Consider the following 27,887-nt stretch of genomic DNA (forward strand, 5'->3'; position numbering starts at 1 on the left):
GAGCCCTGAGACCCGCTGAGTCCGAGGCTGGTGTCCGCTCGGCCCAGCGCGGACTTCCGAGGGCCCCGCGCGCTGGGACACACCCTTATCCTGGGGGACGACCCCGTGGCCCCAGGCACCGCCTCCCGTTCCCGCCCCGCGCCGCGCAGCTCTTAGGCTTCGGCACACTGAGGGCCGAGTCCCAGTGCAGCTCCAGCCGACCCCCGGGGCGTAGACAAGGGCAGGCGCGCGGTGAAGACTGCGGCCGGCCGCGTAGCCGCGCTGTGGTCCCGCTGGCCCTCTCTTGGGCTGCGCACCCTCCGGACCTGCGTCAGGATCCTCCCCGAGTCTCCCGCTCTCTCCTCCTGGCTTGCGAACATGCGGCCCCTTAAGCCCGGCGCCCCTTTGCCCGCACTCCTCCTGCTGGCGCTGGCTTTGTCCCCGCACGGAGCCCACGGGAGGCCCCGGGGGCGCAGGGGAGCGCGCGTCACGGATAAGGAGCCCAAGCCGTTGCTTTTCCTCCCCGCGGCCGGGGCCGGCCGGACTCCCAGCGGCTCCCGGAGCGCAGGTACGATGTCCCCATCCCGCCCCATCCTTTGCCCTGCGCCTGGGACTCAGTGGATTCCCCTAGGAGCTGGGCGAGGCACTCGCTTTGGGAAGCCTGAGATTAGTACAGCAGAAAACAGAGCATCTCTGCAGATTCCCAGCTCTCGGAAAGAGGTCGTAAGCGTATTAGATTTACCACGGTTGAGAGTTTAGTAAAGAAATCAGGCTGGCAATGGGACCAGCTTTCTATGTCCCTTCCCAGGTGTGGGAGGACTTTTTGGAAATAAACTGTAGAGCAGCTCAAAGACATGGGTTTCAGTCCCACCGACCGAGGGGTGGTGGACAGGTTAGGTCCCTGTCAGCACCCCACTTTTGGGTCTAACGGGGTTTTGAGAATTAGCTAAGATTGCTGTCTGTAGACACCTGACCGTGCCAGGAATGCCCCGTTCCCCTCCCCTTCACGCTGGCCGCAGCGAGTGGCTGAGGACGCGCAAGTTTCAGCAGGCGGCGGCTTATGTTACTAGCACCTTTCCTAGATCATTTTAGAAGGGCAGCGGGCTGCTCCCAAATCCACTTTGGACAATCAGGTTCCTGCTACTTAGATGCCTGAGGGGAGTGGAAGGAATGAGGGAGGAAAAAGTCGCTGCTCTAGAGGGTCACGAGACACCCACAGGCAGAGAAGAAGTCGTGTGAATACGGGGAAAATGGAAAAGCCCCTGGAAAAGGAGGTCCGAGGGGGCGGCCGGGCACTTGGGGCAGCGCTGGAGGGAGGCGGGCAGGGCACGCAGGAAAGGAAGGTGGGGACAGAAGCGAGAAGCTCCTCACACGTTTCTGTTCACACCCAGCAAGAGCAGAGCAAGGTGAAGCTGCCGGCGAGGCTGGGACAGAAGGGCCCCTCTTCAGGGACATCTGGTGGCCTCCACTGGGCTTGGGAAGAGGAGAGGGCCTAGGTGGCCTGGGGATGCCCCGCAGCTAGCGGCTGGCCGTGGGACCACAGCTCCTGATCCCTTCTCCTCAGGCTTCATGGCTAAGAAAGCAAACAAGGGCTTCTTAGTATCATTTTTCTTTCACAATAGTTGTGATATAAATATATACTTATTCACTCCACAAACTTTCTTCGAGTTCCTGTCTGTCACCATGCAGAGGGCGGAGGCCACCCAGAGGAGCAGACAGCAGTGTCTGCGCTCTCCCACACGCCTGGGTGTGGAAGGAGGGGCTGGTGCACACCTGCACTAAGTGAGCGGGGTGTCCTGCCCCGGGGAGGGGATGGAAAAGGTGGGAGGCTGAGGTGGGCTGCCCAGCTGGTGTGTGGACAACCCGGGCAGAACCTCTCAGTCCAGCCGGCCACTGGGGAGCCCTGAGGAGGGGAGGGCACAGGGTCCGTGTCCGCAGCACGGCCGTGCAGCAATGGTGCACACAGATCATGCACTGTGACTTAAAATGATCGTTGGACTAAAATATTTATCTCAGAGAATAAAATGACACTTTGAAATGTGAAAGGACTGGGAGAAAGGCTCTCAAAGTACAGAAACATGGAAGGCACACATTCATTCAGACCTTCTGTTTAATTCAACAGATCTTTTCTCTTTGATTCAGACAGTGAAGACTTACTGAAGTGAGTTACAAGGGATAAAACAATATTTAATTTATTTATTTAGAGATGGAGTTTCGCTCTTGTAGCGCAGGCTGGAGTGCAGTGGCGTGATCTCGGCTCACTGCAACCTCCGCCTCCCGGGTTCAAGCCATTCTCCTGCCTCAGCCTCCCGCGTAGCTAGGATTACAGGTGTACCACCACGCCCGGCTAATTTTTATTTTTATTTTTTTGTAGTTTTAGTAGAGATGGGATTTCGAGATGTTGCGCTAGGCTGGTCTCGAACTCCTGACCTCAGGTGATCTGCCCGCCTCGGCCTCCCAAACTGTTGGAATTACAGGCGTGAGTCACTATGCCTGGCCAAAAATATTTTATTAGAAGTTAAAAGCGGCAACCATCTGAAGTTTTAAACAACAATATAGTCAGACAGAAAGTGCCCTGTGGGCACCCTTAAAGCCATTGCTTTCTGTGACTGTAGTTGTCTAATTTTTTGATTGCTATACTACATTCACAAGGGGAGAAAAGGGTGGCTCATGACATCGGTATCTGAGTTTGTGAATGGAGTACTTGCACATGGATCAGGGACAAACAAGGACATGAGAATATAGAGGACAAGGGCCTATCTGGATGTTCTCACGGGGTGCACTCAGCAGGTGGCAGGGGTTATCGTTCATTCAGGAGGAAAATATCTCGCAGGTCCAGGAGGCCAAGGACTCTCATCCCTGCCAGATGTGCCTGGAATGATGACCCCGTATTTCTTTAGTGACGTATTAAGCACCATCACCCAGGCCTAACGTACCTGTTCGAGGTTCAGAAATCTTTGCTGCCCCTGCAGTTGCTCTGTCTGCCTTTTTCTGTAGGCCAGGCAACTTCCCTAAATGCAGATGTGAGCTGGAGGTGGGGGGATCATTTCCAGGGAGAGGGAGTAGTAACCAGGAAACCCGGAGGCAGGAGGGACCAGACAGCATGCCCCGAGGATTGCAGAGAGTGGGGGACTGTGTTAGGTTCCCAGAAACACTTCTGATTCACTGTCCTTGGCCCTCCTTCCTTCTGACAGCCCACTTGTTCATGCATGTATCCGTCCTGTCATTTAGCGATTTAACACACAGCTGAGGTCATTGGAATGGGCAACATTGTTGACCATTGTGCTTGAGGAGCACAATTCAGTTCATAATTCCTGCCTGCGATGTCTCTCAAATCTGGGTCTTCCTTTTTAGTGTCCTTCCCACCACTCTATTCAGACCCTCTTGAGAGCTTTACGGTGACCTTCTAGATCATCTCCAACTCTATTAGTGCCCCTGACAGTGTGTCCTATTGGGATAAGAATTCCCAGTAACCTTCACTCCTGCTCTCTCATTCCTCTTTCCTCTTCCCTTTGTCTTTGGTCACCGCACCACCAGCAGAATGGCACAAACAAGGGACCATACCTCAAACCCTGCCAAAGGAAAGAAACATCAGAACACTCACCCACTGAAAGGAAAACAGAGTCAGAAGGCTGAGAACAGGGCTGCGGTGGGAGTAGAGAGGAGGCTGAGAGTTTTTGACAGAAAGGAAATTGGCGTGAGATGTGGGAGGTAGCAGTATAAGGGGACTGTTAGCAAGTATTGATGTATATGACATTTCCTTTGCTACCTCTGCCTTTTCAAGAAATTTCAGTAAATGTTTACCTTATTTCTACAGGCTTTCTGGAGTCAGATTTGTATTGTTGTGGTTGCTGTTGCTGTTTTAATATAAAACCTCGCTGACATGGAGCTTAAGGAGAGAATATGAAGGGGTTTTGATGAGGTTATGCTGAACAAGCAGATCAACGTGCTTAATAAGTAGCATGGGGCTGGTCTCTTCCCGATCATAAATCTGCTGTGGCTTCTCTTGATTTTCCAAGAAGGTCCTAGCTTCCTTAGAAAGAAAGGCAGATATTCAAGTCCTTTTGTGCCACCTCCTCTTACCTTTCGGCAGCTCTCAGGGGCTACCGTAAGTGCCTCTGTGCCAGTCCCAGGCTTGGTACCCGCTCCTTACAGAGGCCATTCTGCCTGTGCTTAACGCTATTCCTCCCTCTCCTGAAATGCACTTCTCTTACCTCTGCCTGCTGGAATTCTATTCATCCATCTTGGCCCCCTTCCTTTGTACTGTCTTTGCAGTTCAGATATTTATGTGTTCAAATGCATCTTAAACCGTAAATTCACTTTGCAAATATCCCCACAGATCTGATGAAACTTAAAAAAAAAAAACCTAGACATACTTAAATACCGCAGGGGCTTGCATAATAGTGGAATTGTATTTGTACAGCCCAAATTCTCTCTATTGCAAGTCTGTGATTATTATATCTGCCCACTTGGACAGTTATACCTGGTGAGTAACAATTTCTTCCACATAAATAATAAAAAATTTTTGCTGCTTTGCATATCACCAGGGAGGGGGGTATGGATGGGTACTTTTTTAAAAAAATCATTTTTTGTTGTATATATTTAAAGTGTGCAACATGATATTTTGTTATATGTAGGCACAAGAAATGATTACTACGGTCAAACAGATGAACATAGCCATCATCTTCCATTTTAATATTTTTGTTATGTTATTTGCAGGGTTACTTGAAGCTATTTATTTTACTGAAAACTGTTAGTATGGGGAGAGGTCAAAGTGAAAAGGTTATATATGATTTTTCACCAAGTAGATTTGGCAGGTTATATGTATGACCAGACGTCTGTTGGGCATGGGGCTGCTAGCTAGCAGGATCATGAACACTCATTCTGAGATGCCAAAGCTAACTTAGAGGAATGAGTTTCTGCCCATTCACAGTATTTCTTGTAGGAATTGTGGCCTTTCTGCAGGAGCCTATTTATCTAGCTGCTAAGTGAAGAAATTCTGTGCAGAAGTCAACAGAATCACCCCCTGTGGGGTTCTCTCTCCCTGGAATGACCCAGTCCCACGAGACAACTTTCCAATCACATATTGGTTAGGAAAACCTAGGATTAAAACAATTCCTTTTTAATGGCAATTTTTTTCTTTGACCTCCAGTTTTATTGCTGGAAATGACATTTGAGAGCAGATTTCTAAGATCTTTGCTGCTGTGTAGGAGGATAGAAAAATGTGGCCAGGTGATATTTCCTTCGACTATTTGCCATTGTAGAAAACGTCACAGTAGTGGGTAGTAAGTAGAGTGTCTGGAGTTTAAATACTTCTTGTAACTCCATTTATATATCTAACAACATAAACTGCCAGGAAATAATAGCTACAATATTTATATCATATGTGAAAGATGTGTAGTCTTTTACGTATTAATAAAATTAAAATTTTATTAAATGTGATTTTCTTGGAGTTATTGTTAGGCTTTTTGATTTGATGGTATCGTTCAGTGATGATTTCTTTCTCTGTTGAACACAGATAGCGTTTTTTTCTTCCTACAGCACACCTCACACTGAAACTCACATTAGTTTGATATTATATTATTCTATTTGAATGTGAGCCTCTTTAAGTTGAAGACTAGGGGTTCCTCGGTTTTTAATATCCCATAGCCTACCAAAGCCATTGTGTAAATTCTTCTTTTAGGAAGAATTACTTTTTTCAGAAGAAATTGAATTTTAAAAAAGAAACTTTGCAGGGTTTTTTAACTTTGAAACTAAAATAATTTGAATTTTAAAATATTTATTTATTGATTTATGGATACATAATTGTGGACATATAGAATTTAAATTTTTATTTTCCCCAAAGCTAAAGCAGACCGGTTGTCTTATTTACTTCCTACCATTATGAGGCATAAGCTAACTTTTTGGCATTTGGTTATATTTAGACAATACAGTATTTACTGCCCTTAATACCTTCTAGAGCAATGGTTGTTAAAATGAGGCTCCTGGGATCATCTGTTTCAGAACCAGCTGAGAGGCAAGTTTCAAATGTAATTCTTGGACTTCACCCTGGATATAATAAATCTGTATGAGTGCAGCTTGTAGATCTGCATTTTAACAAACTCTTTGAGAATTCTCATGTACGTTGAATTTTTGGGATCATCAGAATTTTTTTTAACTAAGGAGGGTGAGGAGGAGAAAGGTGGCATATTGGAATCTTTTGGAAAGTTTCTTCCAGATAGAGATGGTTTCTATCTGCCCTCCCCAAACCCAGCCACACTCTGGTTCAGTAGCTCACTGTCTGCCCTCCCTCCATCCTTGCATGTACCCACAGCTCTACAGCTACACGTTCCAGTGTGTTTTGAAAGATAACCTGTGAAAAAACGCTTCCTCAGTCTACCAGCTTTGGGAACATAACGATTAAACCCCCTTTTTTAGAATCACTATACAAGCATGCTGTGGTTTGGATATTTGTCCTCTCTGAACCTCATGTTGAAATTCGATCCTCAATGTTGGAGGTGGAGGCTAATGGGAGGTGTTTGGGTCATGGGGGTGGATCCCTCAGGAACAGATTAAAGCCCTTCCTGGGAGGTGGTGGGCGTGAGTTCTTCCTCCGTTAGTTTTCTTGACAGCTGGTTGTTAAAAAGAGCCTGGCCCCTCCCCTGCCCCTTGCTCCTGTCAGGCCACGGGTTCTCTGCACACAGCGGTTCCCCTTCACTTTCCATCATGAGTGGAAGCAGCCTGAGGTTCTCCCCAGCTGCCGATGCCCAATCTTGAGCTTTCCAGTTGCCAGAATTATTGGCCAAGTATGCTTTTTTTCTTTAAAAATTACCCAGCCTCAGGTATTCCTTTATAGAGACACAAAACGGACAATGACAAAGCGCTATGAAGTCCTGCAGTAAAGGAAACTTTATGCAAATCAGCACTATCCAAATTTTTTTAAAATTAGGCATTTATTTGCATGTTGCATATCTAGGATATGAAGGAGCCCACTTTGGAAACATTGTTTCAGCCAATGCCTATAAACGAGCCCGACTTTAGCAGCTGGGGGACACCAGGAAAAAAAGACTGGGCTGCAGGAAAGCAATGAAGAGAGAAGGAAAGGTGAACAGAGAAGGGCTGAGGGACAGGGCAGGGACATGGCAGGAGAGTTGCTGAGACACGACCACATACTAATTACTAGTCAAAGAGGCGCACTGTTATTTGGTGGAAAAATACCTGGAAACAAATTCAGTAAAACCATAAATTACTCATTCAAATTTAAATGCTGTTGTTGAAGAGTGTGCCCCATTCTGAACTTTTTTTTTTTTTTTTCGAGACGCAGTCTGACTCTGTCGCCCAGGCTGGAGTGCAGTGGAGCAATCTTAACTCACTGCAGCCTCTCCCTCCCAGATTCAAGGATTTCTCTCACCTCAGCGTCCCAAGTAGCTGGGATTACAGACACAAGCCACCATGCCCAGCTAATTTAAAAAAAAAATATATATATATATATGTATATATATATATATAGTAGAGACAGGGTTTTGCCATGTTGGCCAGGCTGGTCTTGAACTCCTGACCTCAAGTGATCCACCTGCCTCAGCCTCCCAAAGTGCTGGGATTACAGGAGTGAGCCACTGCATCAGGCCCCAGTATGAACATTTTATACTTCTTCTTCTTTTTTCTTTTTTGAGACATAGTCTCACTCTGGTTGCCCAGGCTGGAGTGCAGTGGTTCAATCTCATCTCACTGCAGCCTTGACCTCCCACCTCAGCCTCCCAAGTAGCTGGGACTACAGGCACATGCCACCACACCCAGTAATTTTTCTGTGTTTTTAGTAGAGATGGGTTTCGCTACGTTGCCCAGGCTGGTCTCAAACTCCTGACCTCAAGTGATCTTCAGTCCTTGGCCTTCCAGAGTGCTAGGATTATAGGCATGAGCTACCACAATGGCCAATATTTTATACGTCTGTTAATATTTTACAGTTTGAATATATAAGCCTTCAACTTTGCTTAACTTCTACAGAATCCATAATTACTATTCATCTTATGTATGTGTCTACTCACTCTTGGTAGGCTCTGTTTTCTCTGTAAACATAAGGCAAATTATGTGAGCCAACCATTAAAAAAAGTCTGATCTTTATTACACAATGGTTACATGTGAGAAAACAGGAAAACAAAAACACTGAAAATTGAAACCCCAAAAGGTGATTATTTCTGGCTGACAGTTTTGTGAAAAGTTTATTGACAGTATCAGATTGGCTATTGATCATTTCCATGAGACAGAAAGCACTGGTTCCAGGCTTGCTGTGGAATTGGGAAGGGGTGGATCTCTGAGTTGCAGGTGTCTTGTCTATGCCACAGGGAAGACCCCATCATGAGGCTTCTTGTGAAGATACAACAACAGAGGAGATGTGTGGAGCACCTGACCAGGCTCCTGGCCTAGGAGCTGCAGGCAGGCGGCTTCTTACTCTCTCCAAGCACCATTGGGCATCAGCCATGGTGAACCTGAAAAGATGAATATCATCATGACTACTTCAAAGCTTGGTTATATTTGTTTATAGGAGATTTTCTATTGCCAGCATATATGCCTGATGCTAAGAAAGGAAAAACAACAAGTTACACATTGGGTTTGGAATACTATCTGTTTGTGTAACTTTTTGTTATAACTATCTTTTGTGATTTCTAATAGATTTGAAAACAAAGTCTCTAATAGATTTAAAAACAAAGCAGGGTAGGGGTCATACTCTGTACTTTAAGTCAAAAGAGTAAAAATTACTACATTAAAGAATTACTCATTACTACTGCATTAATTGATGAAGTGTTAAAATAGCCACACCTTAAAGAATTCTTTATAGATATAGCAAAAATAAAAGATACTTCACAAGAAAGAAAGGAAATGTAACACATTGGTTAGGTTATGTGGACAATGAGCAATAAACTTGCTTATCTCATTCGTTGATGAATTAAATTTTGGTTTAGTTGTGTTACTGTATCATTACTGTTGAGAGCTTTATCCATCCAATCTTCTAAACCTACATATATTCCATTCTTAGGAAAAACATTTCTTATGAGTGCTTATTCTATTTTACTATCTAATCCAGTATTTTACATTACTTTGGTAAAATTTTTTTTTTTTTTTTTTTGAGACAGAGTCTCGCTCTGTCGCGCCCAGGCTGGAGTGCAGTGGCGCAATCTCAGCTCACTGCAAGCTCCGGCTTCCGGGTTCACGCCATTCTCCTGCCTCAGCCTCTCGAGTAGCTGGGTCTACAGGCGCCCGCCAACATGCCCGGCTAATTTTTTGTATTTTTAGTAGAGACGGGGTTTCACCGTGTTAGCCAGGATGATCTCGATCTCCTGACCTCGTGATCCGCCCGCCTCGGCCTCCCAAAGTGCTGGGATTACAGGCTTGAGCCACCGCGCCCTGCCAAATTTTTAACATATGGTAATCAGATAGTAATTACACATTTCAAAAACATTCACAATAAAGTATTTTGAAATATACTGGAAAACTCTTGCTGCATAAAGAATTTCATTGCCTCATCTAGGAAACAACATGCTATATTTAGAAAAAGTTAGTTTAAAATTGTTATAGATTACAAGGAGAGATATAAGCTTTCTTGTAGCCAATTTTTGCATCATTTCCAGAGTATATAAAATATGTATGACTAGATCTCCATTCCATGCAGGATCTACCACCATCCATGTTTTAAAATGTACCTGGGATTTGTTTTAACCAGAGATAGTAAGACACAGACGCATGGAAATGACTATCATGAAGGAAGAAGTTTGTCTTCACGGGTCCCTAAAGACAGGAGCACAGTGCACCACACAAGGCCACAGGGGAAGCACCAGGGCGGGTCATGAGGAAGGAGGAATGGAGAAAATGTGGGCAAGAGGTTGTACTGTGATTACCACAGGAAAGCCAAGGCACTGCAGGGTAAGCAGGCGTGGGATTGGCTGGTTTGAATGATTTCAGTGGGCTCTGGCACTAAGGGCTCCCTCTAGTTGTCGGGTACCTGGCCCTGGAGCAATTAGTGCAGAGGAATGTTGGCCCAGAGTCAGAGAGCCCAGCAGAGGAGGTGGTGAAGGTGTGGGCTCTGCATTGGCTGCTTTGTAAGTGAAAGGTGAGCTTGTACCGTTTCTTTACCTTGTCCTTTAAATTTATATATTCATTATCTGCTGACTATCTCAGTTACAGAATCTCAATCTTGACCCTTTCCTACCTAAACCTGTGTCCAGTCTCTGTGAGTTTACTCTCCCTAGGGATGGCTACCCTGGGAGGGGCATTCTCTCCAGGGTCAGCAAAGCCCCAAGATGTCAAAGCATTGGAAATACAGAAAATAAAAACGCATGGTTAATACAGCTCACAGGGCAAAATCCGATATCCTCCGCCAGCTTCATCTGTTTTCCAGCCCTCCATCGCATCTTCCTGCCTATGATCCCACCTGGACTCCAGTGGACTCCAGTGGGCATTTGTTGGCCTTTATCTTACTTGGCCTGCTGGATGCTTTGCTGCAGTTGACCCGTCTCTTCCTCTTTAAATGATTCCCAATTCCACAGTTATTCTTGCTTTGTTCTCTTCTTCTCTGACCATTCCTTCTTTCTCTCTCCAAACATCTCTTCTTCAGCCTTTAAGTGTTTGTGTACCCCAAGGTTCCATGCTTATCAATGGATTTTTCACAAAATCCATGGAAGATTCCAAAAGGTATCTTCTTCCTTTTTCTTTACCTTGTCCTTTAAATTTGTATATTCATTATCTGCTGAATATCTCAGCTACAGAATCTCAAACTTGACCCTTTTCCACCTAAACCTGTGTTCTGCCTTCAAACCTGCTCTCTGTTCTTTATTTCTGGTCAAAGTAAAGGCAAATTTTTGATTGTTAGAGATTGTGCTTCTACAGTGGTTAATTTACTGCTGGATTAACAGCCCTCTGGAGTTTCCCAGTCGCTTAGTTTGTTGATAAGTCTTCTCACGCCTAATCCAAGAACATTATTAGGGCTGGATCCTGTGTTTTCTGCAAGTACTAATCTATTGTCATTTGGTTGTCATTCTTAATAACTGATTACACATAAAAATCTTATCACGGTGTGAAATGTGGCACATCTATTTGTTTTTGAAACGTTTTAGCTTTTTTTGGTGTGTGGGACAGAGCTTCACTCTTGTTGCCCAGGCTGGAGTAGTGCAATGGTGTGATCTCAGCTCACTGCAACCTCCACCTCCCAGATTCAAGCAATTCCCCTGCCTCAGCCTCCCAAGTAGCTGGGATTACAGGCATGCGCCACCATGCCCAGCTAATTTTTGTATTTTTAGCAGAGACGGGGTTTCTCCATGTTGGTCAGGCTGGTTTCGAACTCCCGACCTCAGGTGATCTGCCCGCCTCAGCCTCCCAAAGTGCTGGGATTACAGGCATGAGCCACCACACCCGGCCCTGTTTTAGCATTTTTATAAGAGTCTCATTTATCTTTTTAAATGTCTATGGAAATGATCATTTTAAATCTGGAAAGAGGTTTAACTAGATTAAACCAGAAACTGAATAAATCACTTTCATAAGATCCGTCTTCAGATGAAATTGCTAAAATTTAAATTAAACATGAATTGTTCTGTGGTTTAAAACAAGAAAATAATCTACTTTATAACATGATTTTGTATTTCTTCAAGTTTTCTGGACTCATTTAATATTTTGTCCTTTTGTGAATATGCAATCTAATGTTAGAATTTTATCATAGTATTGCATAATATAGGAGGACTTCGAAAGGACTTTAGAGATTATTTAGTTTGTCTACCTGAATTTATAAAAGAAACACGAGGCATCTTTGGCGGTCTGGCTGGACACAGAATTTTATTTTGGCTGAGAAGGCAAAGCATGACTGTCCAGTCCTAAGAGAGGACATAGGACATGGTTGAGTAGAGAGTCTGCTTCGATATGACTATGTGTTTGAAGTCAGATCATTTAAAATAAATTTTAGGCAGTTCTTATAATCAGTGAAATGTTACAGATGCTGCACCTTCCAATTTTTTTTTTTAGAGATGGAGTATCACTCTGTCACCGAGGCTGGAGGGCAGTGGCGTGATCAGAGCTCACTGCAGCTTCTAACTCCTGGGCTCAAGGGATCCTTCTGCCTCAGCGTCCCAAGTAGCATGGACCACAGTCATGCACCACCATGCTCAGCTCATTTTAAAATTTTTTGTAGAGATAGAGTCTTACTATGTTGTGCAGGCTGGTCTCAAACTTCTGGCTTCAAGTGATTTTTTCCACCTTGGCCTCCCAAATTGCTGAGATAACATTGCACCCAGCCCCCAAAATACATTTTAACACTGGATATATAAAAATCAAGTTGCGTACTTACACCGCACACATTTTTCCTTGCTCTGACAGCTTCGAGGGGCTAGAAGCAGCCACACTCTAGTCACAAGGAGTGCACCAAATGCCCTGATCTTGGTTTCTAATGCCATTCTCCAGTAAAAGAACCAGGGTTCATTGGAGAGATCCCTAAAACCAAGACTAGGACAGAAAATAATAAGAAATGAGCCTAGAGTATCTGATAATGCCAGAAAGTTTTTAAAAAGTGATAACAAATACAAAGCAATAAAAATAACAACAAAAACTTACCAACGACAGAGTCAAAGGAACACAGGAGCCAACTAAAACATTTTGTAATGGCCAGAGCCAGAACCATCTGAGATACAAAATAAAGAAAGTAGTATTAGATTATAACACAAAATATAAAATATTCATCAGTCATTGCTTGTGTAAATAAATGAGTAAATCAATAACTGGAGGAGAAGAGACAAACCTCTTATGCAGGAGAATTCTAAATAATGCATGTAGATACTATGTCCTCAAAGAAGGGACACATAACTCCCCAGTCCTCAAGTGTGGGTTGAGCATAGTGACCTCCTCCTGAGAAGTACAGTATGGGGCTGGGGGACTGGGGTGGGGAAGGAATAGCTTCGCAGTAAGAATCCTGACACACAGGGACTCAGCCAGGAGGTCAAGGTCAACATCAGCAAACATAAATTACGCTAAAAGTGTGCACACTTCACAGGATGTGATGAAAATGGCATTTTCCCTTGGTGGTCTTCCTCCCTAACACCCATAATCTCAGTTTAATCACAAGGAAAACATCAGGCAAATCTCAAATGAGGGACATTCTACAACATACCTGACCAAGACTCCTCCAAATGCTCAAAGTTACCAAAACAAGGAAATTTTCAGAAACTATCACAGCCAAGAGGCGCCTAAGGAGACATAATGACTAAGTGTAATGTGGAATCCTGGGACAAAAAAAGGACATCAAGGAAAAGTGAAGGAAATCTGAAAGGAGTATGGACTTTAGTGAGTAAGAATGTACCAGTATTTGTTCACTAATTGCAAGAAATGCGCCATACTAATGTAATGTTAATAATAGGAGACACTAGGGCAAGGCATATGGGAATGGTTTGTATTATGTAATTTTTCTGTGCATCTAAAACTGCTCAATAATAAAATACTTATTTTAAAAATTTTATATCACTCTTGAAGGTGGTTGACATCTTCCAAAACATTGGGTTTTAGTTTTAGGATATAAATACTGCCTTTTAAAGCTATTTGTCACAGAAAGAGTAATTATAAATAAATTATTTTTTCAAAAGCTACTTAGAAAATAAGAAAAAATCTAAATAACACTACTACAAAAACTTTAAATAATATAAATAACCTGGAGTGAGTGATGTTTTAAAAATATTTCTGTTCAGGCAAAGTGGCTCACATCTGAAATCCCAACTCTTTGGGAGGCTGAGGCCGGAAGATCTCTTGAGGCCACGAGTTCAGGACCAGCTTGGGCAACAAAGTAAGACCCCTTCTCTACAAAAAGTAAAAAAAAAAAAAAAAAAAAAAAAAATGAATTAGCTGGGCATGGTGGCATGCCTGTAGTCCCAGCTACTTGGGAGGCTGAGGCTGGGGGACTGCTTAAGCCCAGCAGCTTGAAGCTGCAGTGAGCTATGATTGCACCACTGCACTCCAGCTGTGGTGACAGGGCAAGACTCTGTCTCTAAAAGAATAAAATTAAAAATAAATATTTTCTATTTTCGGAAGTTTTTCAGTCAGGATATTCTTTGTAGGTGGGTCTTTACAACTTGCATTGGCTAAATTGACTAGCTGATTTCTTTCACAGGAGATTGTAATAAAACATCACATTATATAATATATTTATTTATATAAAAGTTATGCTCCATTGAAATTTTGTAAATAAGTCATGTTTTTTGATGTCTTGGTTAAATCATTTAAAAATAATTTTGAGCAAATTATTGTGAAAATAATTAACTTTTATAATGCAAATAATTAATTCCAATTTATTTGTTTAGTGAATTCAGATTTCATACATTAGGAGTTTGTGTTCCTCTTCCTCAAAATACATTGAGGATCTAGTCCCCTAGTGCCTCAGAATGTGGCCCTATTGGGAAATGATGAGGTCACACTGGGGTAGAATTGGCCCTTTTTCAGTATAACTGATGTCTTAATAAGATGATGGCCATGGGAAGATAGAGAGACACAGGAGAACTCCATGTGACAATGAAGGCAGAGATTGGAGTGAAGCATCCACAAGCCAAAGAATGCCAAGGATTGCCGGCAGCCACCAGAGCTGGAACAGGCAAGGAAGGATCCTTCCCTCAAGACTTCAGAGAAAGCATGGCCCTGGCCACATCTTGACTTCAGACTTCTTGCCTCCAGAACTGTGAGACAGCAAGCCTCTGTTGATATAAGCCATGCCATTTCTGGAACTTTGTTATGGCGGCCCTATGAAACAAATACACAATATATGGTCTTTTCTGAAGGCAGAATCCATCTGTACTTATTCCATATGTAAAGTTTGAGAAAGTGCTTGCAACTACTCACCTCTGTCTCTGCAGCTCAAAAGCGCCACACAAAATTATACCAATAGGAGTCTATCCAACATACTGTGTTCCAGTAAAATAAAAGTCTGACTCTGTAAGTCTGGGCTTGGTTTGATGCTGACACTGGTTAGATGCTGGTGTGATGCTGACGCTTGGTTTAATGCTGACACTGCTAGTCTGTAGAACGTAGCAAAAATTTAGAAGATAATAAGCAACCAATTTGAATTTACTTTTTTATCCTCTGCGTAATTTACAGCCTAAATGGCATTTAGGTCTCATTAAACCACCCAGCCGATGTGTGTGTAAAAAAGAGGGTTACACACATACATCCCTCTATTTAAATATCTTAAACTGTAATAGAAGAAGCATGATATAAAAACATGTATTTACAAATATTTATATATTTACAAGTGTATACTGGTACAGATGTTATGTAATTACATAAGGAAAGAAGAAGGCACACATTTTATGACAGTTTATTTTTAAATGCTTTTAATTTAGTATTTGTATTTTTAATAGAGATGGGGTTTCACCATGTTGGCGAGGCTGGTCTCGAACTCCTGACCTCAAGTGATCTGCCTGTCTCAGCCTCCCAAAGTGCTGAGATTACAGACATGAGCCACTGCGCCCGGCCAATTTAGTATTTTTAAAAAACGATTTCTTGAATATATTTAAAAGTCAACTTTAATATGTTTAAAAGGTCATACTAGAGTCGGCCCTTTTTCAATACAACTGGTGTTGTTAATAAGATGACAGCCATGGGAAGATACGGAGACACAGGAGAACTTCATGTGACGATGAAGGCAGAGGTTGAAGTAGCTTTTTCTACTATTATATATTTAATATATATACTATATTTAATATAGTATGGCTTTTTCTGCTATATATTTTACAAATTTGAATTTTTTGTCATATTGAAATTAAATTTAAATTTTTCTCCGAAAACAGTTCTCATCTATAATTCTCTTAGTACTGCTGTAATAAAGGTAATTGTTCTTGTTTTTGAAATGGGAACTTGTTATACAATGATTAGATTGATTAGTATTGATTAGTAACAAGATTAGTAGTGTTGTCTTTAAAATAAAGAACTGTACAGCAAACATTTTGATTTAAGCACCTAATATAATGCTAGATTGAAACATAAAATAATGTTCCATAGTACCTCACAAAGGACTGAGGATCAATTAACAAGGCTTGTCAGAAGGTAAGAAGAGATGGGAATGGGGAGGACTGCAGCATGTTCAAGTATTGGGGGAAATGTCCAGAGCTGCTGAAGAAGAGGTGGGTGAGACAAAGCTGCAGGTGCAGGTAGGCTTTAGAGTTAAGTCGTACACAAACTTTGTGCTTAATTCTGTGGGTGATGAGAAGTCAAAGGGCTTTAGGCAAAGGAATGGCATGGTTAAGCTATTTTCAAAAGACCATTGTGGTCAACAGTAAATCATATCAGAACAAATTCTCTTTATGGAAGATAGTCAAATTATATGCAGGTAGAAGCAAACAGTAAACATTTTCAATTATTTTGTTTTCTGGTTGTACTGCATTATGTTTTTTATTATTTCACATGATCATGGCTCATTTTTAAACAAGAATATAAGAAAAAGAGATAAGTATGCCAACATATGTATGTACATATATATGCACATCTATTTCTTTAAAAGATTTTGTAAACTTACAATTAAGGAGGGCTGCAGATGGCAACTGTTTTAGTAAATAAAAACTAGAAACTTTTACAAATTGGATGAATGAGATAGTCATTTATTCAAATTGTTCCAAGATAATGATCATGCATTACCTAGAGACCTGTTTGATTTTAACCCTCCCAAATAATGTAATCTTTTATATAATTGTAATTATATATCACAGGAATGAAGCATACCTTTTATTTTATTTTTTAATTGGCAAATAATGGGTACATAGTGATGTTTCAATATATATAATGCACAGTGATCTGATCAGGGTCATTAGCATATCCATCTCAAACAATTATCATTTCTTTGTGTTGGGAATGTTCAATATCCTCCTTCTAGCTACTTGAAATTGTACAGTATATTATTGTTTACTGTAGTCATCTTACAGTGCTATAGAACACTAGCACTTCTTCCTCATATCTGGTTGTCATTTGAGCTTACATTTTTTTTCTTTTGAGACGGAGTCTCACTCTTGTCGCCAAGGCTGGAGTGAGCGATCTCAGCTCACTGTAACCTCTGCCTCCTAGGTTCAAGTGATTCCCCTGCCTCAGCCTCCTGAGTAGCTGGGATTACAGGTGTGTGCCACCATGCCCGGCTAATGTTTTTGTATTTTTAGTAGACACAGAGTTTCACCATGTTGACCAGGCTGGTCTCGAACTCCTGACCTCAGGCGATCCACCCGCCTCGGCCTCCTAAAGTGCCAAGATTACAGGCATAAGCCACCGCACCCAGCCTAAAGTTACATTTCAGACTTGTGCCATCCAACACCACATCCACAAGCTATGAGGCTACTGAGCACTTGACATGTGGCTGGTCCAAACTGAGATGTGCTGAATGTGCAAAATACACTCTGGATTTTGAAAACTTAGTGCAAAAAAAGTAAAATATCTCAGTAATTAATATTGTTGATAACAAGTTGAAATTGTAACACTTTGGCTATACTTAGTTAAAATAAATTATTTTTAATTTTAATTTTAATTTTAGAAATGAAGTCTCACTATGTTGCCTGGGCTGGTCTCAAATTCCTGGGCCCAAGCGATCCTCCAGCCTCATCCTCCCAAAGTGCTGGGATGACAGGCATGAGCCGCTGTGACTGGCCAAATTATTAAATTAATTCACACGTTTCTTTTTACTTTTTAAATGTAGCTACTAAACGTTTAGAATTACCTGTGTGGCCCCATTTATCTCATTGTAGATGCTGCTCTCTTAGAACATTTTCCATCAGAGAGAAATCAACTAGTTTCGTTGTGTGAGGGGAGCTTTCTTTTTACTTAGTTATTTATATTTATTTATTTATTTTGAGATGGAGTCTTTTGAAAATAGCTTAACCATGCCATTCCTTTGCCTAAAGCCCTTTGACTTCCCATCACCCACAGAATTAAGCACAAAGTTTGTGTACGACTTAACTCTAAAGCCTACCTGCACCTGCAGCTTTGTCTCACCCACCTCTTCTTCAGCAGCTCTGGACATTTCCCCCAATACCTGAACATGCTGCAGTCCTCCCCATTCCCATCTCTTCTTACCTTCTTATCTCTGGCTCGTTACTTTAGGTGTCAACTTAAACACCACTTTTCTGTTTCAGTTAATCTGTTTTACATTCTTGTATTCCTATATGATGTTTGTGCTTTGAAGTTAAAATTCAAGTGTATTGAAATTCTGGTTTTCTTGGTGGGCTGTACTGAGTGCAAGGAGGCACTGATGTTTCCATTTGAGCGGTAGCAACCCTCTCGGCTTCCTATTCCTTGAACATGTGCCAGGTGCCTCTGCCAGCAAAGCCAGGTTGTACAGGGGGACAAGACCGCATCCCTTTCCTCAGGAAGCCATAACTGCGGGGAAGACAGACACACACGGTGCCCCATCATGCTAACCAGAATGTGACATCTGCTTTGATAGAAGTTATAAAATGTGCTATGGGGTGGAGATGAGGAGGGTAATTTACTTAAAATATGTAATTTTCTACTCACCTGAGTGTCATCGTTGTCACAGGGTCTAGAGATTAAAATTATACTCTAAAATGCTTTTGGAAATAGAATTATTTATAAAGTCTTTGAGCATGCCTTAGCCACAGTAGGTGCTTCTGCTGTACTCAGCTCATTCATTTTTCAGAAAGCACCAGTGTAACTGCCTGGCCCAAATATTGACACCACAGAAGCCAATTTGTTGTTTTTGGTTTCTGAGAAGTACAGGGGAAAAGACCTATGTTCGGGCTGGAGCATTATTGAAGAGAAGAGGAAAGGTTTATATGATGAAGTACTTTCATTTTACTGCTGCTTTGTTTTTCTGGATTAGTTGTAATTGTTTGTAAAGTGCAGGTGTTCATTGTCAAATGGGGGGTGAGCTCCGATCTCTGCATTCCTGCTGTACCCGCACAATCAGGCCCTGAACCAGGCCCTGAACTCACATAAGGCTGCCCTGAACTGGGGAGCTCCCTGCACAGGGAAGGGTTCCAACGTCCCTCAGGAGCTCATGGCATGTAAGGAACAGTTAGAATCCCTGCATCTGCATTTACCAAGCCTCAGTCACCATTGCCTTGTCCTGGCGAAGTCACACTTGTCACCGTGGTGGCTCAGACTCTCCTAGAGGGGGATGACAAACATTCACTTCCCCATTATATTCTTAAAATGTTGTTAAGTTTAAATGTATACCTACCAACAAACCTTGAGGCTCAACTATTTTACTAAGGTTTAAGTTTTCTCTTCCTTTGAAACAGTTGCACATGCTCCCGATTGTTTGTATAAATTGCATTTTCTGGATGGTGTAGTTTTAGTGAGTAGAAGGTAAAGCCTGATATACAATTTTATTTTTAAATTTTATTATATATTAAGCGCAAAACCTTCCAAGTGGGAGAGATCATGACCTATAGTACATTTCGGTTTGTTTGTTCTGGCTACTGGGGAGAAAGACGATTATGGTGGGGAGAAGAGGGGTTAGGAGGCCACTGCCAAGGCACGGTCACAAAAGACGGTGGCTTGGGCCAGACTCATGTTGAGGGAAAGAGAAAGAAGTGAGTGGGTCTGGAATAATTTGTTGGAGGTGAAACACATAAAACTAACTCATGTTTTGGTGTAGGGGTGAGGGAAAAAGGAAGTCAAGCATAACTTCTTGAGCTGGGGCCTGATGAAGAGTGATGCCACTTCAGTCAGTCTTCAGTGGACTGAGGAACACGGGAGAAACAGGTCTGGGCAGAGGAAAAGGAGACCTTCCATTGTGGCTGTGCATTTTTGAGAGGTCTGTAAGGTACCCTTCATGCTGTAGAGCAAGCTGTGAGTTGTACTGGAATTTTGGAGCCCAGGAAATGGTCAGGGCTGGAGATACCAGTTTGGGATCAGCTAAATAAGCTGTCACGAATTCATGTGTTTGGCCCCTTATTAAGTATTTAGCATATTAAGGATATTTTTAAATGGGAGAAATGCATTCAATAAATTCTGATGGTTTTTTTTTCTTTTCAGAAATATTCCCAAGAGATTCTAACTTAAAAGACAAATTCATAAAGCATTTCACAGGTAAGTACAAAATTTATCAGTGATTCCATTGACTAAATAAAAAGACTGTGTGCAGAATACTATGTCAGGCACTAGGGATATGAAAATAAATGTCTGTAAGGGACTCACGGTCCAGTTGGGGAGATGGACGGATGCTACTAACTTGTGTTAACTGTAATGTAAACCAGCCCTTAATAAGTAATAGAAGTATGAACCACTTTTTAAGGATACACAGGAAGTGAATAATGTGGCCAAGAACTACCAAGAAAGGCTTGTAGTAGACACAGTATTTAAGGTGGGCTTTAAGGGATGAATAAGGCTTTCCCGTGGTGAGGGAGACCTTCTGTTCAGGAGTGCATTGAGTAAGCCATGAAGACACCGGGTGTGGTTTAGGCAAGGACAGGTGTACACGGACTGTGAGTGGGCTTAGGTAGGGACTTTTTGGCCCTGGTCAAATATATGGCTGGAAAGGTAGGTTGGAGTCATGTTGTGGATAATCTTAAGTGGCATGCTAGGGAATTCAGACTATGTTCCCCAACCAGGTAGGGGCAGGGAGGGAGGGGGCAATAGAAATTTTTTGAACAGGGAGGGACAGACTTTCATATGCTACATCTTTTTAAAATATATTTATTTATTATGATTATTTTTTTCTGAGACAGAGTTTTGCTCCTGTTGCCCAGGCTGGAGCACAGTGGCACGATCTTGGCTCACTGCAACCTCCACCTCCTGAGTTCAAGTGATTCTCCTGCCTCAGCCTCCCAAATAGCTGGGATTACAGGCATGCACCACCACACCTGGCTACTTTTTTGTGTTTTTAGTAGAGATGGGTTTTCACCACATTGGCCAGGCTGGTCTCAAACTCCTGGCCTCAAGTGGTCTGCCTGCTTTGGCCTCCCAAAGTGCTGGGATTACACGTGTGAGCCACCACGCCCGGTCAAAAATTTTTTATTTTTGAGACAGGGTCTGGCTCCATCACTCAGGCTGGAGTTCAGTGGTGAGATCATGGCTCACTGCAGCCTTGAACAAACAGGCTCAAGGGATACTCCCACCTCAGCCTCCGAAGTAGATGGGACTGCTGTGCCATCACGCTCAGCGAGTTTTTTATTTTCTTTAGATATGGGGTCTCACTGTGTTGCCCAGGTTGGTCTTGAACTCCTGGCTCAAGTGATCTTCCTGACACTGCACCAGGCCAATCTGCCACATCTTGAGCACAGACAAATACTGTCCCATGACACTGTTTTGTTTGTCATATCAACTTTGTGAATCATTTGCACATTGTCCTATGCCCCAATTTCTAGCAAATCACTGAATTATTTTAAACAGTACACCCCCATATTTACTATTGGCATTGCCTCTCTGTTCCCAGTCATCCCAGCTACTTTTTTCTTCTTTTACACCTCGGGCCTGTAATGTGGGAAAGATGTGGTTTTCCCACTTAGTCAAGTCCAAGGGCCCTACCTGTTTATTAAAGGAAAGGTTGGCCCTGAGGATCAAGTGGAGATGCACCTGCAGGGCACAGGGATGTGTGAGGATGTTGAGCCTTTTGAGGCAGCTGTGAGCGACATGACTGTCGACCCCACGAGAAACAGACTCCAGAGGGAGGGAAGGATGAACATTTTGTTGTTGTTGTTGTTGTTGTGTGTGTATTTTTTTTTTAAGAGATAGAGTCTCACTCTGTTGCTCAGGCTGGAGTGCAGTGGTGCAGTCATAGCTCACTGTAGCCTGCAGCTTCTGGGCTCAAGGGTCCTCCTGCCTCAGCCTCTAGAGTAACTGGGCTGGGACTACAGGCATGTGCCACCACGCCTGGCTCATTTTTTATTTTTATTTTTTTGTAGAAACAGGGTCTTGCTATGGTGCTTAGGCTGTTCTTGAACCCTTGGGCGCAAGTGATCCTCCTGCCTTGGCCTCCCAAAATGCTGGGATTACAGACACCAGCCACTACACACCATCCGGGATGAAAGTTTTGATGGGCCCTACCTTGGATTTAAAGGGAGGGACAAGGGACTTCTCAAGGCCCTGCCCATTTTACAATTAACCTAGACAGTAATAGACACAAATTATTATAATTAGAAAATGGAATAAATGTCTTGGCATGTAAACATTAATTGCTATTAAATAAAAACAGAAAGTAGAAACCAAAGATACTTATTTTTTATACTTCTCATCCACTCAATTTGCTCACTACAGACTTTTTATTTTCTGTCCGGAGCTTTTTCCTTCTAATTTTTCTAGACAGTTCTGGTAAATGTGAAGATTCCATTATGTGAGATGTTGAGAACATGGAATGAATTTAGATTATTTTTCATAGACCACAACTCTACCTCCCACAGAGCCTAGGTAGAGGGAAGAGATCTCAGGCACATTCTTTTAAGGGCATGGAAGGATGTAAAGTGCTGTTGTATTATATCCACCCATAAAGTACTAGGAAATTTGTTTGGAAAACATGCCTATGTTTATAATAAGCATTCTTTTCCTGTGCTCTAGGGCCGGTCACATTTTCACCAGAATGCAGCAAACATTTCCACCGACTCTATTACAATACCAGAGAGTGCTCAACGCCAGCTTGTAAGTAACTTGGGTGGGTTTTTTTTTTTTAATTATCCAACAATAAATGTGTATAATTTTAAACTTCAAATGTCTGTGGGTGGGAAGTAGTAGACTAAACATTGAGATTCTATTTATAACGCTGATTTAGAACACTGACAGAACCTAAGGTTTGTGTGTACTGTTGCCACTGTAAGGAATGAAACCACATTCTAATTGGGAATCTATTCAAATCTGATAATAGCCAGATTTCCTTAAAGACTAAAGTGTTTGTTAGGATTTAACATTTTTTCATGATTCAAATTCCTTGGCATAAATAGGGTGCTGTCTCAAATAAATGAAAAAAATGAGATGACTGTGAACTCTAAGTAAAATTTTTTTCATAAGTTATTTTAAAGTAAATATTTTTTTATATCATCATTTATATAATGGTGCTGGATTTTTCTGAGTAATGATAGCATGTAAAGGTTGCTATAATGAATTCTTTTGGATACTTAAGTTACTAAAGTTAATAATAATTCTAAACATAATATTTAAGTGCTATCATTTAAAGTGCCAGAATTATGACTATGTGTGGTAACTCAGTTCACTGTTTTTAAATTCCTTTCTAAGCCTCAACTTTCCTTTTAAATAACATGAATTCTAAGCATTTTGTTTCTTTTTAACTAGATTGCTCATCTTGAGGACTATTGACTTTTACTCAGCATGTTAAGTTGTATTTGTTATAAACTTTTCAAAAACAACTTGTGTTTAGGCCGGGAGGGGTGGCTCACAACTGTAATCCCAGCACTTTGGGAGGCCGAGGCAGGCTGATCGCTTGAGCTCAGGCGTTTGAGACCAGCCTTGGCAACATGGTGAAACCCTGTCTCTACCAAATACAAAAATTAGCCAGTCTTACAACCCAGCTTCTAAATAAATAAATAAATAAATAAATATTCCAAAATAAAATAAAATAAAACAACTTGTATTAAATGGCTAGAGAAATTTAATCATGTTAGATTACAGGCAGAATGACTAATGGTGGCCAAGCATGGTGGAGAAAGCACGTGCTTTGGGATAAAGCTTTTGACTAGTTATGGGGTAATTAATTAACATTCTGAGGCTCTTGTCTCATCTCTAAAGTGAAGACAGGAATAGCACCTTCCTGATTGTGTTATTAAAAGAATTGATGAGAAAATCCATTTTCAGCACTTAACATAGTAGGTATTTATTAAACTGTAGTTATTGTTATATGAATTAGTGACAATAATAACAGGATTTCCCCAACATTTCTAGTAACTATATATATAATTTACCTTTAAATGTTTTTCCTAGATTACAAAAGATGTGCTAGATTGTTAACAAGATTAGCAGTGAGTCCACTATGCTCCCAGACCTAGCAAACCTACCCTGTGAGTATGTATTTATTTTTCTTATCCTGTTTAATAGTCTAACTTTATTTTTAAACATTTTTTCCCTTTCTTTTTAGTTGATACATAATGATGGTACATATTTCTGGGGTACAGTGTGACATTTTGATACTCGTGTGCCTCAAACATTTATTCTTTTTTATATTGTGAGCATTCAAACCTTCTTTTGCAGCTTTAAACATATATACAATGAATTATGATTAACCAGATTCACCCTAGAGTGCTGCAGAGCCCCAGAACCTGTTCCTCATGTCTCGCTGTAGTTCCTATTCACTAACCAACCTCTGCCCAGCTGTGCCTCCCCACTCCTCTTTAGCCATTTTTCTTTTTTTTTTCTGAGACAGTCTCGCTCTGTTGCCAGGCTGGAGTGCAATGGCGCAATCTCTGCAATCTCTGCCTCCCAGGTTCAAGCGATTCTCCTGTCTCAGCCTCTCAAGTAGCTGGGACTACAGGCATGTGCCACCATGCCCGGCTAATTTTTGTATTTTTAGTAGAGACAGGGTTTTACCGTGTTGGCCAAGCTGGTCTCAAACTCCTGACCTCAAGTGATCCGCCCGCCGCAGCCTCCCAAACTGCTGGGATTACAAGCGTGAGCCACCGTGCCTGGCCCTCGTTAGTTTCTAATGCCCAACATTCTACTCTCTACTTCTATGAGCTTTTTTTTTTTTTTATTATAGCTCCCTCATATGAGTGAGAATATTTATCTTTCTGTGCCTGACTTACTTCACTTAACATGATGTCCCCCAGCTTCATCCATGCTGGCTTGAATGATAGCATTTCATTCTTTTTATGGCTGAATAGTATCCCGTTGTGTATATACACAACATTTTCTTTATCCATTCATCCATTGATGGACATTTAGTTTGATTGCCTATCTTGGCTATTGTGAATAGTACTGCAGTAAACATGGGGGTGCAGGTATTCCTTTGATATACTGATTTCCTTTCCTTTGGATAAATACCCAGTAGTGGGATTTTGGGGTCATATGGTAGTTCCATTTTTAGTTTTGTTTTTGAGAAACTTCCATACTGTTGTTCATAATGGCTGTACTAATTTACATTCCCACCAACAGTATATAAAGGTTCCTTTTTCTCTGTTCCTCACTAGCGTTTATTTTTTTGTCTTTTTGACAATAGCCATTCTAACTGGGGTGAGATGATATCTCATCATGGTTATGATTTGCATTTCCCTGATGATTAGTGATGTTTAGCATTTTTTTCATATATTTGTTAGACTTTTGTATGTCTTCTTTTGAGGAATGTTTATTCAGATACTTTGCCCTCTTTTAAATCAGATTATCTGTTTTTTGCTGTTTAATTGTTTATATATTCTGGATATTAGTCGCTTGTCAGGTGAATGGTTTGCAAATCTTTTCTCTCATTCTACATGTTGTCTCTTCACTCTGTTAATTGCTTAATTTTCTTAAGAAAATGTTTGAATAATGTCAGAAGCCAGGAAGCCTATTTTAGCAATACCCATGAACTTAATCTATGGATTTTTCACTAAGTGTTAAAACTTGGTCCAAATGAAAAGACCGTTTTAATGAATTAGTTTAAAATATCCTCAACAGTGATTGAATTAAAATAGTTTTTTGACAACCTTACCAGCACTGAGTTATTTCCAAAAATCCTTCAGCATTTAGTGTTATCTTATGACTGTGCAGAAACATTACACAGATAGACATTAGATTAACAAAAGTACTTATATATTCTATTTTTTAACTGTCCAAAATAAATAATAAAAAAGAAACCAGGTCTTAAAACTTTGGTACAGTTTTGGTACTGTAGGTAGGAAACAGAGAGAAGATATTGTAATAATAAGAGAAAAAGCAAAGAATAAAAAAGGTAATGAACATGTAGTTATTTCTTGCTCTAGCCTATTACTTTACAAGAGTGAAATGTTAAGTCAGAATTTTCATTCTGGCTAATTTATCGTAGGAGCCCTTGGGCAATAAAGTATTTGTACGATCCTAAATAAATTGAATGTAAATTGTAACGGTTTTAAAAAAGTAGAATCTATACAAAATACTGAAAGATACTTATTTCTTTTCAAATATTTCTCTAATCAGTAGTTCTTTCGCAGTGTAGTACCAAGTCAACTTTTTTTGGGTCAGCATTTCAGTACCATGGACAAGTCCTTTTAAGGAAGTGGGTTCCTGAGGTTGTGAAGGTGGGAATGAAAGTCATAGGAGATGGCTGGGCACGGTGGCTCACACCTGTAATCCCAGCACTTTGGGACGCCGAGGCGGGTGGATCACTTGAAGTCAAGAGTTCGAGACCAGCTTGGCCAACACGGTGAAACCCTGTCTCCACTAAAAATGCAAAAATTAGCCAGGTGTGGTGGTGCGTGCCTATAGTCCCAGCTACTTGGGAGGCTGAGGCGGGAGAATCACTTGAACCCAAGAGGTGGAGATTGCAGTGAGCTGAGATCGCAGCACTGCACTCCAGGCTTGGCGACAGAGCAAGACTCCGTCTCAAAGAAAAAAAAATGGTCATAGAGGACTTGTAGTCTAAGATTACTCATGAATATCTTGAATTGACCAGTGTAACTCAGTATCAATATATCCCAAATAACTGCATGGGGATTTACTTAAACTATCTCACAGTTTTGTTGTGACAATTACTGAGACAATTTGACCTATTATTGTTGCTATACTTAGTCTTATTTTAAAAGTGATTATTACACATTAATGATAATAATTAGAACTGTTAGTTCTGCATATCTACAGTTGCTAAATTGAAAACATTGTTTTTAGATTAAGAAAATAAACTAGATTATTTTAGTGGCAAGAAACTTAATTCAATTACTCTCAATCTACCTGTCTCAAAGCTTTTTTCTTTCTTTCCTTTTTTTTTTTTTTTTTTTGAGACAGGGTCTTACTCTGTTGCCCAGGCTGGAGTGCAGTGGCCTGATCATAGCTTGGTGTAGCCTCAACCTCCCAGGGTCCAGTGATCCTCCCACCTCAGCCTCTCGAGTAGCTGAGACTACAGGCTCATGCTGTCATGCTCATCTAATTTTTTTTTTTTTTTTTTTTTTGTGGCAACATAGTCCCACTGTGTTGCCCAGGCTGGTCTCGAGCTCTTGGGCTCAAGTGATCCTCCCATCTTGGCTGCCCAAAGTGTTGGAATCATAGACATGAGCCACGGTGCCTGGCCTCAACTCTTTTGAACAATGCAAAACATGAATCAGGATAATTCATTTGGTTATTGAAATGACCTAAACCAAGTTATGTTTATCTCTTTCTTCGTTTTTAATACATTCCATGTAAATGAGTAAATTTACCTAAGGTCCTCAAACAACATAATACTGGAAAAGTTTTCCCAAACAAGTACTGTATTATAATTTAAGATAATCTACACAAATTTACATTCTGGGCTAGATCGTAGAAGACAGAGCTAATAAACATGACTTTTAAAAATTATAGATTTTAGAGACTTAGTGATTTTTCTCTATAGGAGTTATCCATGATAGTATCTGTTTTGAATTATTTATTTAATAAGGTTTACAATCAATACTACAGATTAATAAATGTTAGGGATATTTAATGAGTTGTTTACAAGATGTCAAGTTCTTTTCTGTTTTGGTATGTCTAGATATCATAAATCTTTAAGGGAAAAATCAATAATTAAAGTCTCTAAAAGTACCGATCAGCCTTCCTGCCCCTCTGCACACACATTAGTCTGCATTCTCAGGATTAGACTGTAAATTAGGAGTCCACAGATTCTTTAAGCAAAATAAAATAAAACTATTGAAACTGTACATATTTATAAGTATCCTAAAAACCAGATCATAAATGATATGGCTCTTCTTTTCCTCTCACAGACATTTCCTAAGAATGTACATCTAATCTGAAGAAAAAGTGCCTCAAATCATGCAAAATGTAAAAAAAGATGAAATTTATATTTCTATAGATATTAAGACGAATAAAATAAGAGACTTCCCGGAAATAAC

General features: G+C 41.2%; 1 protein-coding gene across 1 annotated transcript; it reads left to right on the top strand.

Annotated features, from left to right (window-relative positions):
* The first annotated feature begins 357 nt into the window (after positions 1 to 357).
* On the top strand, positions 358 to 27,887 carry ALKAL1 (ALK and LTK ligand 1). The gene is made up of 4 exons (XM_063643087.1): positions 358 to 547; positions 19,951 to 20,004; positions 22,468 to 22,548; positions 27,759 to 27,887. The coding sequence occupies exons 1-4, from the start codon at positions 358 to 360 to the stop codon at positions 27,767 to 27,769; spliced, it is 336 nt and encodes a 111-aa protein (XP_063499157.1). The 3' UTR covers positions 27,770 to 27,887.

Source organism: Symphalangus syndactylus, chromosome 7 (assembly GCF_028878055.3).
Source record: "Symphalangus syndactylus isolate Jambi chromosome 7, NHGRI_mSymSyn1-v2.1_pri, whole genome shotgun sequence".
NCBI classification, from domain to species: domain Eukaryota; kingdom Metazoa; phylum Chordata; class Mammalia; order Primates; family Hylobatidae; genus Symphalangus; species Symphalangus syndactylus.